This window comes from Schistocerca serialis, chromosome 12 (assembly GCF_023864345.2).
Source record: "Schistocerca serialis cubense isolate TAMUIC-IGC-003099 chromosome 12, iqSchSeri2.2, whole genome shotgun sequence".
Lineage (NCBI taxonomy): Eukaryota > Metazoa > Arthropoda > Insecta > Orthoptera > Acrididae > Schistocerca > Schistocerca serialis.
The window spans coordinates 106,492,044-106,512,125 of record NC_064649.1 but is presented as its reverse complement, the minus strand read 5'-3'; the positions used below and the strand labels follow the sequence as shown (position 1 = coordinate 106,512,125).

The 20,082-nt window shown below is 40.6% G+C and overlaps 1 protein-coding gene across 2 annotated transcripts in view; it reads right to left on the bottom strand.

Annotated features, from left to right (window-relative positions):
• Positions 1-20,082, bottom strand: part of LOC126428086 (collagen alpha-1(I) chain-like) — a 260,714-nt gene that overhangs the window by 78,975 nt on the left and 161,657 nt on the right. For both annotated transcript variants that reach the window (XM_050089976.1, XM_050089977.1), the window contains 3 exons: positions 18,308-18,495; positions 12,418-12,634; positions 3,376-3,464 (listed from right to left, as the gene is read on the bottom strand). In XM_050089976.1, coding sequence (XP_049945933.1) covers positions 3,376-3,464; positions 12,418-12,634; positions 18,308-18,495 — 494 coding nt within the window. The remainder of the gene's footprint in view (positions 1-3,375; positions 3,465-12,417; positions 12,635-18,307; positions 18,496-20,082) is intronic.

Below are 20,082 nucleotides of genomic sequence, written 5' to 3'. Positions count from 1 at the left end.
GGTAGGAAACAAAGAGTAATTTTAACTTCAAATGGAACCAATTATTCATCAGACTGGAAAACAGTTCCCCAAGGAGTCCCACAAGGTTCGATATTGGGTCCCTGTCTGTTTCTTTTTTACGTAAATGACCTACCACTTGCTATTGATGTTCATTCAGTCTTATTTGCTGATGATACATCAGTTCTAATTGAAAATGAGGTATCTGAAAATATTCCAGAAAAAGCCAAAAACACTTTAGAAAAACTTGAATCTTGGCTCTATCAAAATGGACTAAAACTAAATGTAACTAAAACCAAAATGATGCAATTTGAAGCTAAATCAGTAGAAAGGAGTGAAATAAAGATAACTTGCAATGATCAGGATATCACAGAAGCAAACCGCGTGAAGTTCTTAGGCCTAAATCTTGACAAAAATTTAAATTGGAAGGTACACATAGATTACTTAGCAAATCAACTGAACAACTTAGCATTTGCAATGTGTATTTTGTCAGGTGCCACAAACATAGATACCAGAAAGATAGTTTATCACTGCTACTTTGAGTCAGTTATTCGTTATGGCATAATCTTCTGGGGAAATTCAGCAAATGTCACTAGGCTCCTAGTATTACAAAAGAAAGTAATTAGAAACATGTGTGTTGCAAAAAAACGGGAATCCTGTCTACCACTGTTAAAAAATTTAAAAGTACTGTCTATCCCCTCACTTTACATATATGAGATGGTGGTGTTCCTATATAGAAATCAACATACACTAGACAATTTCCGTTTTGACCACAACTACAACACTCGCCACAGAGATAACTTCAAACTTCCAACACATCGTTTAAAACTTTATGCCCAAACGCCAGAGTATATGGGGTTAAAAATTTTCAATAAAATAAAAGGCAGTAATATATTTAAAATGGAGATTGGTTCACTGAAAAGATTGCTCTTTACTCTCCTGGTGGAAAAGTGTTATTATTCTGTCGATGAATTCATTGAGGACAGCTTCACAATCTGAACACAGGGATTGTAATACATTTATTATTTTATGTACATGTGTAGCTGTAACTTAGAAATGTAAAATATAATGTAAACTTTTGTAGTTCTCTTAAAAAAGTGAAAAAAGTTTCTTTTATAAACCTTGACATGTCTCCTGTACATCAAATCAAATGATTTGAAAATTGTATGTAATGAGATGAATAAACCACATAACATAACATAACATAACATACCAGCAAGGAAATGCGTGTTGTTTGAATGTGTGTGGTCTAGAGCTTCAGAAAATTGCTTTTAGATGTGAGTCAATGTGTCTTCTCAGTTTTCAGTCAGTCAGAAGATTGTGCCCACTCAATAGAAGGTGTTTTGTGTGCTGCAGTTGGCAAAGAGTGAGTCAATGGTTCCAGTCCAGCATGCTTTTTGTTGGCATTTTGGCACTGATTCATCTCCACCAAAAAACATTCATCAGTGGTATAGCCAATTTGAAGACAGGATGGTTGTGCAAAGCTAAGAGTCCAGGTCAGTCTCACACTTCTGATGAAGTGATGGAAAGATTTTGGCAAACATTTGAGCAGAGTCCACAAAAGTCTATTTGCCACATAAACAGAGAACTGGCAATGCCTCAAATGACTGTTTGTTGACTGTTAAGGAGCTGTACAGACTACAATTATTGCAAGCTCTTCAGGTTGGTGATAAAAGCAAAGAGGTTGACTTCAGCAATATTCTTCTAGAGGATATAGAAGATGACACATTATTACCATGGTTAATTTTCAGTGATGAAGCAACATTTCATGCCAGCGGCGAAATAAGCTGACGTAACGTGTGCATGTGGGGATTCCATTTCTTGTGAAGAAGTGTATGCTCCCTATAGATTTGAGAGAAACACAGTGACTGGAATGAGTCAGATTCAAATGCTGCAGAACTGGCTTTTCCACAACTTCAGGGGAACTCTGATCACTTTATTTTTCAACCAGATGGAGCTTCACCATACTGGCATAATAATGTATGTCAGTTTCTCAGTGAAACTGCACCTCAACATTGGATAGGGTGCATGGAACACTGAGACACTGCACTGCATTCTTGGCCTCCAAGATCGGGAGATATGACCCTGTGTGATTTTTTCTAATTGGGGTGTGTGAAGTAAAATGTGTTCATCTCCCCTTTACCCTGTGACACAAAAGAAGTGAAGAAGAAAATAACAGCCTCGATAACCTCTGTGAAAGCAGATACATCATATAAAGTTTATGACAAATTTTGTTATCTAGATGTTGTGTGCGCTGCCACTGGAGGGCACATACAGCATTTGTAATAGCATAGCTAAACTTGAAGATTTTGTGAAAATTTTGCAATTTATCCCTGTTTGCATTATGTTTTTATCAATAAATATGGCATTTTGAAACCATGTCATTCTTTTTAGACACACTGTATTCCAGCAGAAAATAATTTATTACAAATAGAGAGAGCTTGTACAATGTAGCTCCTATTTGCTGGAGAGGGCTGGTTTGACGCAGCTCTGCATGCTACTTTATCCTATACATGACTCATCATCTTTGAGTAACTACTGCAACCTACATCCTTCTGAGTTTGCACTGTAGACAAGTCTTGGTCTCTCTCTATAGTTTTTAACCCCCCACCCACCCCCCACTTCCCTCCATTAGCAAATTGACGAGTCCTTGATGCCTCATAATGAGTCCTATCAACCAATCTGTTCTTTTAGTTACATTGTGCCACAAATTTGTTTCTCCTATTCAGTCATCACATATAATTTTCAGAGGTCTTATGCAGTGACAAATTTCAACTAACTTACCAGTCACTTTTAAAAAGCACCCATTTTTGGTATCATTAACATACAGTGTGATTATCAATAAAGCAGAAGGGCAAACATTCCAATTCTGTGGAATGAATTTGAAAGGATCATGTTACTTGCATGTACATAGCGTGTAGGCCAACCAGAAAACTTATTCATCTTTGTATCCAAAAGCAAAACATCAAATTAATTTATAAGAATATACTGTGACTAGACAGATAGCATATAAATGAGATGATTAATTGCACATTCTTTTTCCAATTCAGAGAAAGAAACTGGGAAAAAGAAAAAAGGCGAAACATCAGCTTGTCTTCAGCCAATCAATAATAATAATAAAAAGTATACATTCAAAAATGGTTTGACAATGTAACATCTACTTCAACTGCAGTTACATATGTCTGCAGTTTCCACATGTTTCACTTACTCAACTCTTAGAAAGTTAATGATATGTTAGGAACCTGTACTGAAGTCTACACTTTTAATGATAATTTTAGATTTTGAAGACATTTTTGAACATCTGTATTGTACAATGTCTATTCTGTTTCATCTCTGATTTCATTTACAGCTCACAGTTCTCTCGGTGAGTAGCCTTACCTGCAATCCCGGAGGTCCGGGTCTTCCTGGATCTCCCTGAGCTCCCTTTGTTCCCTGAGGACCTACAGGACCCCTGTCTCCAGATTGACCTACAAGACAATAACAATGATGTTTTAACTATGCATATTTTGCAAAACAAAAATATGATAAATGTAATGTGTAACCAAAGAGTCATTCAATAACTAAACAGATAAATAGCTGTACAGCAAAAATGGTTTATTAAATCAATACAATTTTTTTATCATTGCACTTGTTCCATATTCATATGAGTTTTCTCATTCCATCCACCTCCTCCCTCTCAGTGAAGAATTCTTTATGCCAATCTCAAAGCCAATTTTGTACTCTTGCTAAACCTCTTTGTTGTTAAACTTGATGCTATGCAATGCTTCTTTCATTGGACCAATTACACTGCTTGCCATTAAAATTGCTACACCATGAAGATGACGTACTACAGACACAAAATTTAACTGACAGGAAGAAGATGCTGTGATATGCAAATGATTAGCTTTTCAGAGCATTCACACAAGGTTGGCACTGGTGGTGACACCTACAAGGTGCTGACATGAGGAAAGTTTCCAACCGATTTCTCATACACAAACAGCAGTTGACCGGCATTGCCTGGTGAAATGTTGTTGTGATGCCTTGTGTTCAGAGGAGAAATGCATACCATCATGTTTCCGACTTTGATAAAAGTCAGATTGTAGCCTATTGTGACTGCGGTTTACTGTAACGCGACATTGCTGCTCGCGTTGGTCGAGATCCAATGACTGTTAGCAGAATATGGAATTGGTGGGTTCAGGAGGGTAATACGGAATGCCGTGCTGGATCCCAATGGCCGCGTATCACTAGCAGTCGAGATGACAGGCATCTCATCTGCATGGCTGTAACAGATCGTGCAGCCATGTCTCGATCCCTGAGTCAACAGATGAGGATCCTTGCAAGACAACAACCATGTGCACGAGCAGTTCGACGATGTTTGCAGCAGCACGGACTATCAGCTCGGAGACCATGTCTGCGGTTACCCTTGATGTTGCATCACAGACAGGACTGCCTATGATGGTGTACCCTACGACGAACCTGGGTGCATGAATAGCAAAACATCATTTTTTCGGATGAATTCAGGTTCTGTTTACAGCATCATGATGGTCGCATCCCTGTCTGGTGACATCGCAGTGAATGCAAATTGGAAGTGTGTATTTGTCATCGCCATACTGGTGTATCACCTGGCGTGATGGTATGGGGTGCCATTGGTTACACATCTTGATCACCTCTTGTTCACACTGACGACACTTTGAACAGTGGACATTACATTTCAGATGTGTTACGACCCATGGCTCTACCCTTCATTCGATCCCTGCGAAACCCTACATTTCAGCAAGATAATGCACGACCGCATGTTGCAGGCCCTGTACGGGCCTTTCTGGATACAGAAAATGTTCGACTGCTGCCCTGGCCAGCAGATTCTCCAGATCTCTCACCAATTGAAAATGTCTGGTCAATGGTGGCCGAGCAACTGGCTTGTCACAATACGCCAGTCACCACTCTTGATGAACTGTGGTATCGTGTTGAAGCTGCATGGGCAGCTGTACCTGTACACACCATCTAATCTCTGTTCGACTCAATACCCAGACATATCAAAGCTGTTATTACAACCAGAGGTGGTTGTTCTGGGTACTGATTTCTCAGGATCTATGCACCCAAACTGCGTGAAAATGTAATCACATGTCAGTTCTAGTGTAATATATTCGCCCAATGAGTACCCATTTATCATCTGCATTTCTTCTTGAAGTAGCAATTTTAATGGCCAGTAGTGTATATAAAAATCTGAAGGGGTGAGCTCAGGGCTGTAAGGAAGATGAGACAGGATGTCCCGACCCACTCTGGCAACCAATTCCACCACTGACTGTACCGTGTGAGGTCCAGCGTCATCTCTGAGAAAAAGCATGTCTGTCCTCTGCCACCCTGAAAACTATTTTCGGACTCTATGTAAATGAGCAACCCCTGTTGCTTTCTGATGAATTTTAGTGCTCTAGGAGTCCACTGAGCACATGTCTTATCGTAGCTCAATTTGACTTGACTGAGGGAATGAGTTGTGCCAAAATTTACTTGACACTTTTCAGAAATTTGGTGACCTGTAAATGGTCAGTCCTCTCCGATAGCTGAGAGGTTGCTACTGCCACCGGATGCCTGGAGCAGTGCTCATTAGTTGCACTTTTATGGCCATTTATAAAACCTTTTCACTGATGTGTAAAAACTTGCATGGTTCGTGCAACTACTGCCATAATGTTTCTTCATCCAGGATAAGTTATAACTTTTCAAAATAAAAACTGCAAGCACAGAATGCTGTTCTTCAAAAGTATCTTCCTCAAGTGTGCACGCCATTGCAACTAAGGCCACAGGCATTAAATTTCTGTAAATATTTATCCAACAAACGACCAATGTTTTCCGCAAAGTTTCCAAAACACAAAAGTTTGGATTTCCTGCATTGGGTGTTGCCTTCACTAAATATTTTTGCTACTTCAATTATTAAGCCTTATACACTGAGGTCTACCCCACTCCAGGGCTGGAGCTTGTGTGGTAGCGCTCGACTCAGAGGTAAGAGGTTGAAATCCCAGTGTGGGAGGAATGTTCCATTAGTATTTGGTTAACAACAAGGGGAGAGGTGGTGGCATGAAGTTCTCGATCACCAGTCTTTGCGCCAACGTCGTGGATTAAATTCCAAACCTCTCTGCACTGTCTTATGGAGTGAGGGCACGTGAAACAGCCTTCTGCCATCTTTCATTATCCTACCAAAAAAAACATTACACTAGGCACACCACGCTGACACTTCATGAATGAAATATGCCACTGTGCGTGATCGAAGGAAAAATATTTCGGATTAGTTTTTTTTATGGGTGTTTATCATGCTGATAGTGTATTGGGCACATTCTGGGGTACATTCATAATTTATTATTTCTGTGTCACAATGTGCCATATGATACCAGATGAATTGAAGATATGACTGAAGATGTGTCATTCAAGACTAATAAATTTACAGTGAACTACTACACATAGTGTTCCTCCTCAACTATATCAGTTCTTATGAGGAAAATTTCATTTATTCATTCACTGATCGTGTTCCATAGATCCCATCAAGAAGGAAAACCTTCTCGGATATGAAACGAGTCGATACATACATTAAAATAAGACAAGCAAAAAACAGAAATTTAATCTGTATACTGTATAAGCAATTAGCTACCTCTATACTTTATTTATTTATTATTGCAATATGTATTCCGTAGATCCAGTTCTGTGTGTTAATGCATAGATGTGGAATGAGTCAAAAACATTTAGTTCATTTTTACATTAGTTTCCACAAGGACAATAAACAAAGATTAATAATACAAGTTGGAAACACAATCAGTAGGATAAAATTACACTCACAAGCAGAGTTCCAGTTACAACATTCTGATTTTGCCCAAACATTTTTTTAAAGATCACATTTAATTCATTATTACATTAGTTTCCATAAGGACGATAAACAAAGATTAATAATACAAGTTGGAAACACAATCGGTAAGATAAAATTACACCCACAAGCAGAATTCCAGATATAACATTCTGATTTTGTCCAAACAATTTTTTACAAATCACCAATTAATCTGATTAACGCAGCAAGATATATTGAGGCAGGAATATGCAATAGTATTTGGGAAATAAAATTAGCTGTCTCTGCTATAGAATTCTTCTAGAGAATAGAAACTTTTCTCAAGCAAGAACTCCTTTAGCTTAATTTTAAACAGTACTTTTTTGATCTCGTAGACACTTTATACGAGGGTCACTCCAAAAGAAATGCACACTGTTTTTGTAAAAATACAGTTTTCATTCTGCATGTGTGAAAGTTTTACAGTGTGTAGATACATCCTTCCCACTTGTTTTCAAACTTAGTGGCGCCATCGCAGCATGTCTTCAAGATGGCTGCTACACTTGACATTCATCAGAAGCAACGTGCTGTCATAGTATTCCTGTGCTGTGAAAACGAGACAGTGGGAAACATCCACGAGGTTGAAAAAGATGTATGAAGATGCTGCTGTCGATCGCAGTACAGTTAGTCGGTGGGCAAGCAGGTTATGTGATGAAAGCGTGCACGACAATATTGATGATTGTCCTCGCAGCGGCAGGCCTCGTACTGCACACACTCCAGACAATGTACAGAGAGTTAACGAACTGCTGCCTGCTGACCTTTTTTGATAGTGGTGAATTGCCCCAGAAGATTACTCCATAACACATAAGTGAATGACAGCAGCCAAAGTAAGCAGATTTTGAGAGACTGATTTCTCCAATTTTGGCTTAATGTTGTCTATGCTTATCCCATCTAAATTTAATGCAATAAATCGATAAGGAAGCTGTGACTTCATAGGCTTTCCCAGTGTAATAATTGTTGATAGTCTCCTCGGGTTTGCTGCCAGATCCTAAAATTGACATGATTCGGGAGGGCAGCAACTGTGGCGGGCGATGCATGCACCATGTATGGTACGGAGGCCTATAGTATGATGATTTGTGACTTGTCATTAGTTTTCAGCAGTGTTCTCCTGAAGATGCAGACTGATGAATCGCTGAAATATCATTTTAATTTTAGCACCTGGGAACGAGCACGAGGAGACTATCACAATAAGGAAGCGGCTCGTTTGAAAACAACTACTGCTTCTCAGTTACATTGTGTGGTGTCACCGCCAGACACCACACTTGCTAAGTGGTAGCCTTTAAATCGGCCGCGGTCCATTAGTATACGTCGGACCCGCGTGTCGCCACTGTCAGTGATAGCAGACCGAGCGCCACCAAACGGCAGGTCTAGAGAGACTTCCTAGCACTCGCCCCAGTTGTACAGCCGACTTTGCTAGGAAAGGTGCACTGAGAATTATGCTCTCATTTGCCGAGACGATAGTTAGCATAGCCTTTAGCTACGTCATTTGCTACGACCTAGCAAGGCGCCATTACCAGTTTATATTGAGATTATAATTCTGTATCATCAAGAGCGATGTTCTACAATTATGGATTAAAGTTAAGTATTACAGCAACTGCGTCCGTTTTTCTAAGTTCTCATTTCTTTGTAATGTTTCAGACCTCACGCCAGCCTGCGTGAGCTTAAACGCGTGCCTTTCGGCTACCGGTCATAGTGGATTGGCTGTCTGGCCAGTCCACTACACATTACATGCTACCATTTTTCTATTATTAGTAGCTTAATAGTGGTCTTTATCATGCAAAATATTTTGTGCCATCTGTAAATACAGAATTCCATTTACAGCACATTACTCCTTCCCATACAGATTTTAACAAAAACTGATATTTGCCATGTGGCTGACAGATCTTTTCAAAAGCAACGAGAGGCACACAGCAGTCAATCACAATCTCATCAGCTATTATTATTCTTACAAATCTAGATTTTTGGCTATAAATTTCAGCAGACTCATGACAGTTCATGTTGTCATATGTTTTTACAGGTGTACAGGCACAACAACACTTATCTGCCTATACACCTGTGAGAACATATGCTGACATGGACTGCCACGAGTCTATTGAAATATAACAAAAACACACTGAAGATAGCTATTTTACGGCCAAAATCTAGATTTGCAAGAATAATAAAAACTAATGAGATTGTGACTGACTGATGTTTGCCTCTCCTACCTTATAGTCTACAGTTGCTGTGGACAATGGTTTCTGATGGAAACAAAGTTGGTTAGATCTTTTCAATTACTCAGTCTAGACATTTGGATAATATGTAGAAAGTGTGGTTAATGACCTAATTTTAATTTACTTCAGAACAGGTAGGAATTCTCAATTACTTGTTTTATGATGGATGGGAACTTGCTGGCTATCTTCCTGCTAGAGCACAAACTCCAGTCCAAACCCTGAACAAGGGGACAAGTCTACATGAAAATGAAATTTGTGTCTTGTATTGCGACTTTGGGTAATATAGTTCACTCGAAGGTGATTTTTACTATCAGTAACAAAAACTGTTAAGAAGTAAATTATGGGGCAGTAAGTGTAAGAATTTCAAGATCCTTGAAAAGATTTCTGCAACATGTATCGTCACCTGCTTTACACAGTATTGTTACTCCTAACTTCTGCTGAATAAGTAAGTACTTTACTTACTTTCAGTGCACTGCCCCAGAAGATAATACCTTAAGACAACAAGCAGTGATAATATGCAGGACAAACCAACTGCCCTGCCTTTAGGTCAACACTATGAGAGACATTTCTAAGGACACACAACACACAGTACTGAGCTTCTTGAGTAGTTTAGCCTTGTTATCCAGCTGGGTGTGAATCTGGATCATCAATTAGTATGCTTGAAGTGAATCCAGAAAGTATGATCCATTTGGTAATACAAACAGAGCAAGTACACATACAGAAAGCACCCTGTACAACTACTAATCGTTTCCTTTCCTGTTCCACTCGCAAACAGACCAACAGAAACATGACTGCCTAACTGCCTCTGTATGAGCCATAATTTCTATTGTCTAATCTTTGTGGTTCTTATGTGAAATGTACATTCACAGCAGTGGAACTGTTCTACAAGCTGGCTTCAAATGACAATTCTCTAAATTTTCTTAATAGCGCCTCAAGAAAAGAACATTGTTGTCCCTCCAGGGATTCCCAGCTGAGTTCATGAAGCATATCTGTAAAACTAACATGTTGTTCGAACCTACCAGTAACAAATCTAGCATGCTGTCTCTGAACTGCTTTGATATCTTCCTTCAATAAGACCTGGTATGCATCCCAAACACTCAAGCAGCACTCCAGAATAGGTCGCACTAGTCTTATATATGCCATCTCCTTTATAGATGAGTTAACTTCCACAAAATTTTCCCAACAAAATGAAGTCAATCACTCACTTTCCTGCTACCAGCCTGACATGGCTTTGCAACATTGGACCTAAGTATTTAATTAACGTGACTGTGTCAAGCAGCACACAACTCATGCTGTATTTGTACATTGTGGGATTGTTTTTTCTACTCATCCACATTAATTTACATTTTTCTACACTTAGAGCAAACTGTCATTCATCACACCAAACAGAAATTCTGTCTACGACATTTCGTGTCCTCCTACAGTCACTCAATAATGACACCGCAGTGTCATCAGTAAACATCCTTAAACTACTGTTCACTGTGTCTGTCAGATCATTTACATACACAGAGCCTATCCCGGAGCACTCCTGACGATACCCTTGTTTCCGTTGAACACACTCCATTGAGGACAGTGTACTAGGTTCTATTGTATGGTATTGTATTGTATGTTAACTGGAGGCCTAGAAACAATGGAGAGGCTCTGTCTCCGCCACAGCTGCAGAGGTCCACAACCCCACAATGACTACCGCAGTCCACTTCACCCCTCCACCACCCCACACCGAACCCAAGGTTATTGTGTGGTTTGGCCCCCGGTGGACCCCCCCCCCCCCCCCCCCCCCCCCCAGGGAACAGGGAACACCAGATGAGTGTAACCCCGGTGTTTGCATGGTAGAGTAATGGTGGTGTACGCGTACGTGGAGAACTTGTTTGCTCAGCAATCGCTGACATAGTGCAGCTGAGGTGGAATAAGGGGAACCAGCCGGCATTCACTGAGGCAGATGGAAAACCGCCTAAAATCCATTGACAGACTGGCCAGCTCACTGGACCTCGACACAAGCCCACCGGGCGGATTCGTGCCGCGGACCAGGCACTCCTTCACAATCCAGAAAGCCATGCATTAGACCACACGGCTAACCAGGCAGGCACTAGGTTCCATTACTAAAGACGTTTTTGACCCACTCACATATGTGGGAACCTAATCTGTATGTGTGGACCTTCGTTAAGTCTGCAGTGGAGCACTGTGTCACACACTTTCTAGGAATCTTGGAATATGGAATCTGCCTGTTGCCCTTCATCCACGGTTCGCAGGATGTCACTTGAGAAAAGAGCAAGCTGAGTTTTGCAAAAGCAATGCTTTCTCAAATTGTGCTGATTTTTAGAGAAAAGCCTTCCTGTCTCATGACAATTTTTTTATTTGAACCCACAATGTGTCTTAAGAATTCTGCAGCAAACCAATTTTAAGGATATTGGTCTGTAACTATGCAGGTCCATTCTTTTACCTTTCTTTTATAAAGACATCAAGTGCAATTTTCTTCAGTTACTTGGATCTCTGTACTGAAAAAAAACTGCATGCTTTAAACTATCTTTCTATACAGCTCTCACCATTTTGTAGGCACACTTGAATGTTTTGCTCGACAGACACTGTGGCCTATATTTTGAAATGTGTGGTAACCTGTTCTTTGACCTTGTCATTTTTGGTGAATTTTTTACCACAGACGAATGTTTTCAGGTGGAAAAAAAGAGATGCAAGTGACTTGTTTGGAGGATGGTCAAACTGACCCAAGCCATAAGAACTGCCATGTCTCGCTCACTGTGGTGCATCAGCATTGTTGTGAAATGAAACAGTAATGTGTGTGAAATCTGTGCGGTGCTTATTCTGTACTGAGGGACACAGTTTCACAAATGTCTCCCAGTAAACATTTGCAACAACAGTTCATTGTCACGATAAAACATGCACCAACAGAATGCCACATCTGCCCCTACAGACTGTCACTTTTTGAGGTGGCGAGATCTGCTTGGCTTGAGCATCCTCTGGTAATGCGGTGTGCCTCCAGTCCAAAAACTGTTTTTTTCAACTGAGGGGTTTCATAAGCGGCCAGTCTCATCTCTGGTTGGTATCTTGTGTAGAAAATTATCACCACCTTTGTGGCAATGTGTTTGCCATCTGAGACAAGCACTATATAGTACAAATGACACACAGAGAACCCAAAATGGTGTCATCCCAGTCCCCTCGACTCAAAGATGCTACATGCATGCACCAAACTACAACTGTAAAGCTGCCATGGAAAGAAATACAAACAGAACTTACTTTTTGGATGTACCTCATAATGTTTACATTAGATGTGGTATTATGGTCAGATGGCCAGTGGAACAACCCCCTTGCTATATTACTACACATACCAGGGATGCTGAGAAGACATGTGGTTACCTTTAGGCCCCGGCGCTCCATCCGGTCCTGGAAGTCCCCGGCCGCCAGCCACTCCCCTCTCTCCCTGGGGACCCGCTGGCCCCGTGGGACCCCGGATTCCTCTCTTGCCCCTCTTCCCTTCCGGTCCCGCTGTTCCTGGCAGCCCACGAGGTCCGGGTGCTCCAGATTCTCCTTTCATCCCAGTCTCTCCTTTGAAGCCGCGCTCTCCTGGTGTTCCCTGGAATAAAATACAACAATAATAAGAGTAATGCAAATAAAGGATATGTTACAGAGATAGGCACCTACCTTGGGAACTCAGCTAATATTGTAGTTTTACACGTATGATAAAATGTAGCACTTCAAAACATTTATGTCCTTCAGTTTCAAGTTCTACCATCATTCTTAATTTTTAATTACTTGTGCTTTTGCGAAGAATAGGAAAAGTGTAAAACAGGGTCTTAGCCCTTTTCCCCTACTATTCAATCTCTGCATCAAGGAAGCAATGATGGGAAAAAGAAAGGTGCAGGAGAGGGATTAAAATTCAGGGTGAAAGGATATCAATGATACTGACTCACTAAAGACATTGTGGCCCATAGTGAGAGTGAGGAAGAAATTAAGGACATGTTGAATAGAATGAAGAGTCAAATGAGTACAGATTATGGATCAACAGTAAACCAAAGAATGATGAAAGTAATGAGAAGCAGCAGAAATGAAATTACTGATAACCTTAAAATCAAAACTGAGGACCATGAAGTAGACAAAGTGAAGGAATTCTTCTATTAGAAAGCAAACTAACACATGATGGATGAAAGAAGGACGCCACAGAAAGTAGGTAAGCAGAGGAAAAGAGGGCATTCCCAGCCAAAAATTTGAGGAATACATTTCTGGGAATGTATATTTGGAACGCGTGAGGCAATACTGACCCTACGGCTTATCTTAGAAGAAAGATTAAGGAAAGGCAAACCTATGTTTCTAGCATTTGTTGACTTAGAGAAAGCTTTTGACAATGTTCATTGGAATACTCTCTTTCAAATTCTGAAGGTGGCAGGGGTAAAATACAGGGAGCGAAAGGCTATTTACAATTTTTACAGAAAGCAGATGGCAGTTATAAGAGTCAAGGGGTATGAAAGGGAAGCAGTGGTTGGGAAGGCAGTAAGACAGGGTTGTCGCCTATCCCCGATGTTATTCAATCTGTATATTGAGCAAGCAGTAAAGAAATCAAAAGAAAAGTTCGGAGTAGGTATTAAAATCCACGGAGAAGAAATAAAAACCTTGAGATTCGCCGGTGACATTGTAATTCTGTCAGAGACAGCAAAGGATCTGGAAGAGCAGTTGAACGTAATGGACAGTGTCTTGAAAGGAGGGTATAAGATGAACATCAACAAAAGCAAAATGAGGATAATGGAATGTAGTCGAATTAAGTCGGGTGATGCTGAGGGAATTAGATTAGGAGTTTTGCTATTTGGGGAGCAAAATAGCTGATGATCGTCAAAGGAGAGAGGATATAAAATGTAGACTGGCAATGTCAAGGAAAGCGTTTCTCAAGTAGAAAAATTTGTTAACATCGAGTATAGATTTAAATGTCAGGAATGGAGAGTAGCCATGTGTGGAAGTGAAACGTGGACAATAAATAGTTTAGACAAGAAGAGAATAGAAGCTTTTGAAATGTGGTGCTACAGAAGAATGCTGAAGATTAGATGTGTAGATCACATAACTAATGAGGAGGTATTGAATAGAATTGCGGAGAAGAGGATCTTGTGTCACAACTTGACTAGAAGAAGGGATCGGATGGTAGGACATGTTCTGAGACAGCGAGGGATCACCAATTTAGTATTGGAGGGCAGCGTGGAGGGTAAAAATCGTAGAGGGAGACCAAGAGATGAATACACTAAGCAGATTCAGAATGATGTAGGCTGCAGTAGGTACTGGGAGATGAAGAAGCTTGCACAGGATAGGGTAACATGGAGAGCTGCATCAAACCAGTCTCAGGACTGAAGACCACAACAACAACAACAACATATTTGGAGTATAGCTGAGTACAGAAGTGAATCACGGACTGTGGCAAAACCAGTAAAGAAGAGAAATGAAATGCTTTAAATGCCGTGCTGACTCTGATCATTATTTAATCTGTGGTGAAACTGGGATTGTGAGGCTGAAAGTGCAGGTCAGGTCCATATGTAGGAGGATAAGAGTGGAGAAACTTCAGGATAAGGAAATCAGGCACAAGTACATAACAGCGATCTCAGAAAGGTACCAGTTAGTAGAATGTAGTCAATTACAGTCATTGGAAAAGGAATGGGCAAGGTACAGGGACACAGTACTAGAAGTGGCTAAAGAATGTCTTGGAACAATAGTGTGTAAAAGTAGGATGAAGCAAACAGCTTGGTGGAATGGCACAGTCAAGGCAGCCTGTAAAAGGAAAAAGAAGGCGTATCAAAAATGGCTACATACTAGAACTCAGGTAGACAGAAAAAGTTATGTTGAAGAAAGAAACAAAGCCAAACAGATAATTGCAGCATCCAAGAAGAAATCTTGGGAAGACTTTGGAAACAGTTTGGAGACTATAGGTCAAGCTGCTGGAAAACCATTCTGGAGTGTAATTTGCAGTCTTCAGAAGGGAGGTAAGAAGGAAATGACAAGTATTTTGGACAGGTCAGGAAAACTGCTGGTGAATCCTGTGGATGCCTTAGGCAGATGGAGGGAATATTTTGAAGAGTTGCTCAATGTAGGTGAAAATGCAATCAGTAATGTTTCAGATTTCGAGATAGAATGAGATAGGAATGATGATGGAAACTGGATCACATTTGAGGAAGTGGAGAAAATGGTCAATAGATTTCAGTGCAATAAAGCAGCTGAGGTGGATGAAATTAAGTCAGAACTCATCAAGTACAGTGGAATGTCAGGTCTTAAATGGCTACACAGGATAATTGAAATGGCCTGGGAGTCGGGAGAGGTTCCATCAGACTGGACAAAAGCTGTAATCACACCAATCTTTAAACATGGAAACAGAAAAGATTGTAACAACTACAGAGGTATCTCTTTAATCAGCGTTGTGGGTAAAATCTTCTCAGGTATTGTTGAAAGGAAAGTGCGAGTATTAGTTGAGGACCAATTGGATGAAAATCAGAGTGAGTTTAGGCCTCTTAGAGGTTGTCAGGACCAGATCTTTAGCTTACGGCAAATAATGGAGAAGTGTTATGAGTGGAACAGGGAATTGTATTTATGCTTTATAGATCTAGAAAAGGCATATGACCGGGTTCCTAGGAGGAAGTTATTGTCTGTTCTACAAGATTATGGAATAGGAGGCAAACTTTTGCAAGCAATTAAAGGTCTTTACATGGATAGTCAGGCAACAGTTAAGAGTTGACGGTAAATTGAGTTCATGGTTCAGAGTAGTTTCAGGGGTAAGACAAGGCTGCAACCTGTCTCCACTGTTGTTCATATTATTTATGGATCATATGTTGAAAACAATAGACTGGCTGGGTGAGATTAAGATATGTGAACACAACATAAGCAGTCTTGCATATGCGGATGACTTAGTTGTGATGGCAGATTATATTGAAAGTTTGCAAAGTAATATTTCAGAGCTAGATCAGAAATGTAAGGACTGTGGTATGAAGATTAGCATCTCCAAAATGAAAGTAATGTCAGTGGGAAAGAAATATAAACGGATTGAGTGCCAAATAGGAGGAACAAAGTTAGAACAGGTGGATGGTTTCAAGTACTTAGGATGCATATTCTCACAGGATGGCAACATAGTGAAAGAACTGGAAGTGAGGTGTAGCAAAGCTAATGCAGTGAGCGCTTAGCTACGATCTACTCTCTTCTGCAAGAAGGAAGTCAGTACCAAGACTAAGTTATCTGTGCACCGTTCAATCTTTCGACCAACTTTGTTGTGTGGGAGCAAAAGCTGGGTGGATTCAGGTTACTTTATCAACAAAGTTGAGGTTATGGATATGAAAGTAGCTAGGATGATTGCAGGTACTAGTAGATGGGAACAATGGCAGGAGGGTGTCCACAATGAGGAAATCAAAGAAAAACTGGGAATGAACTCTATAGATGTAGCAGTCAGGGCAAACAGGCTTAGATGGTGGGGTCATGTTACACGCATGGGAGAAGCAAGGTTACCCAAGAGACTCATGGGTTCAGCAGTAGAGGGTAGGAGGAGTCGGGGCAGACCAAGGAGAAGGTACCTGGATTCGGTTAAGAATGATTTTGTAGTAATAGGTTTAACATCAGAAGAGGCACCAGTGTTAGCACTGAATAGGGGATCATGGAGGAATTTTATAAGGGGGGCTATGCTCCAGACTGAACGCTGAAAGGCATAATCAGTCTTAAATGATGATGATGATGATGATGATGATGATGATGATGATGCTGTGCTATAGAAAGATGGTGGAAATCAGGTACCCTAATAAGATATGAAATGAGGAGGTACTCCGCAGAATTGGTGAAGAAAGGAGCATATAAGAAACACTGACAGATGAAGGGGCAGGATGATAGGACATGTATTAAGACATCAGGGACTAACCTCCATATTACTAGAGGAAGCTGTAGATGGTAAAACTGTAGAGTGTAACAGACATTGGAACATACCCAACAAATAACTGAGGGCGGTAAGTTCTGCTACTCTTCTGTCAGAAGACTGATGACTCACTGACTTTTAAAAAAAAAGAAAAAAAAAGAAAAAAAAAGGGCTGAAGAATTATCAGAAACAACCAGAAACATTCATAAATTCCATTACATTGTGATATAATTCTGTGGACATCACTATCAAAAGTCAATAACAGGATTCTTATCAAAATTTGATTGATTCTATCTAACTGAAAGTTCACTGCTCTTTTAACCTAAGGATTCATGAGGAAAACTTTATAATAATGTCCATCTTCAGTCTTTTCAATAGTTTATTTAATTTGCCAATGTACACTTTAAAGCACAGCTTCACACAGAGGGCTTGAGTAGGTTTATGGTGGGTTGATGGTTTGTGACATCAATACACGGAAAAACAAATCTGTCAGAGGTCATAACAGATTTTGCCAATTTTGCTGAGTTCTGTTGTGTATAATAAAGTTACTTCAACATGTTGTTTACATGGAGGTTTTCAGTGGTGTAAAACAGGGATGCGATCTTTCTTCCCCACTATTGAACCCATATGTTGAAGAGGCAACAGGCAAATCATAAAAAAAAAGTTCGGAGTGACATTAATATACAGGGGGAAATAATATAAATGGTAAGATCTGCTGGTGGCATTGCTATCGTCTGTAAAGGTAAGGAAGAATTACAGAACCTGGAAATGCAATGAACATTCTATGAAGAAGAGAATAAGGATTGAGAGTAAACCAAAGGACAAAAATTGCAGTAGTTTAAAAGAAACATGCCTTGTGCATACACAAGGCATCATCAGTGGGTGTCCTGAAGTATTAGATTTTTTCATTTTCAAATATAGGTTATGAATGTAAAAGAGTTCACGGGAGTTTTTAAAGTAAAATGGAAAGATACTTACAGATCAGCATCTAATACATTATTTGTAAGCCAAATGCATTCTCTCAGATAGAGAACTGATTGAAAGATTGCAGTTTTTCTTGTAGTCACTCTGTTCTCAAATCATAGCACTATAACTGATATTTTCTGTGTATGGAGTGTCATTTGTTTTTGGGTTACCGACTTTCTCAGATTCTGCTTTCAATCTCTTTTTTTTTTTTTTTTTTTTTTTTTGCAAGCTTTCAACCAGGTGTGATAAAAAGAAGCATGTAAGTGTGAATTGCGGCATAGCCATGTAGATGTAAATGGGAGGGAGAGCAACTTAGTTACAACCTTCTAGTCAATAATGGCACATAACTTCAGCGAATACACACAAGATGACGAGACGGTTTTAGTACGTGCAATCCGAGTGAGTGGCTGTTCCACTTACCGGACTCCCTTTCATTCCAGGTTGTCCAGGGCTGCCAGACAGTCCGGGAGGTCCCCTCGCTCCAGGGAAGCCAGGAGGTCCGGGGAGTCCCGCCGTCCCGGGGCTGCCCTTCTCTCCTGCCGAGCCGTCCTTCCCTGGTGGTCCGGGCACTCCAGACTCACCCGGCTGTCCGGGACGGCCTGCCTCTCCTGCAAAGAAATTGAGCCTCTGTCTGGATATGTTTATTCACTGATTCATAGTGTTCTGTAAATCCCATCAAGATGGAGATTCTCCATGTATGTTAAGGTATACATTAGCAAAAAACAAAGAACTCAGAGAAGCTTAACGTGTACAATATATTAGCAAGAAACTCTACTGCTTAAGGCTATGTATACTATCTGATTAAACTTATCTGGACACCTACTAGTGGACATTTCCCTTTATGATGGCTCAAAATCTACTGGGGACACTTTCAATGAGGTCTCTGAATGTCAGTGGAGAAACGGCAGCACAATCTTCCTTAAAAGAACCAGAGAATGTAGTGATGTTGGACACTGGGGTATGGAGCAAAGTCAACGTTCTAAGTTACATCTAAGGCATTCTGATGGATTCAGATCAGAACACTGGGCAAACTAGTCCACTTCTGGAATGTTATTTTTCACAAAGCATTGCCTTACAGATGCTGCTTTATGAAAGGATGCACTTCACTGTGGTTTGCAGAGTATATGTGTAGACACAGATGCAAATTTTCCTACTGAAACAAGCAATTAACATCTCCAAACTATTCTAAGTAGTGCTCAATGCTGTTAGATGTGTTCGCAACCTTCTACATTTTCGCGCAATCAGGGGACCACATCCTGACCATGAAAAACACTGCCGTACTGTAAAACCCCGTCAGATCCGTACTTCACTGTTAGCAGTACCCACGATTGCAGGTAACATTCTCCAGGCATTCAACAAACCCAAACTGTGCTGGTGTACACTGGCGCTAGCACACCATGTGGAATAGAGGTTATGAGAATACTGATAGAGGCCAATGACAGACTCACTGGAAATGCGCCACTAATGCTCTCTCGGTCACTAGTAATTAGGCAGACCGGAGGACCAGTAGCTCCAGGTAGTTTGAGTCTGTATGCTGTGTGAGTTCCAGCATGTCACTGAGAGGGAGCTGCAGTCCCAGCCTCTAACTTAGAATCACACAGCATGTAGCAAACAGAAAAGTGTTCATAGTGGACTTTCTACTTCAACAGCAGTGCAGCTACGTGGACTATACAGAAGAGAGATTGTTCCAAGCTAGTTATTAATTGTGTGCAGTTTGCATTACAGAATGAGGATATGGGCTGCTAACCAACATTCTCTCCTTGCTTTCCACAGTACAGGTCTACAGAGACAATGCAATGACATAAAAGCGGCTAACAAGGCTTCAATACAAAAGTTCCATCAGACTGCCACAATGTACAGCACAATTCATCACTCCAAATCACTCGTATCCAGTCATCCTCTACCAGTCGCATCACTCTGTACACAACGCCGAACATCACTTAGCACTGCCTACAGAAATGTGCAGCTTACGAGGAGCTGCTCAATCGTTGGATCCCATTCTATTGAACTCACTATGCACAGTCATTGTTCTAACTAGACTGCTGGCTGCACTTTGTAGCTCACAAGTGACTCCTTCCACTGACTTCATGAAATATGTTACAGCCACACTCCACAATGCTCAATGGCCCATGCTCATCAGAACATAAGGTCTGCCCAGTCTCGGTTTAGCCGTGATTCTTCCTTTGCACGTCTGC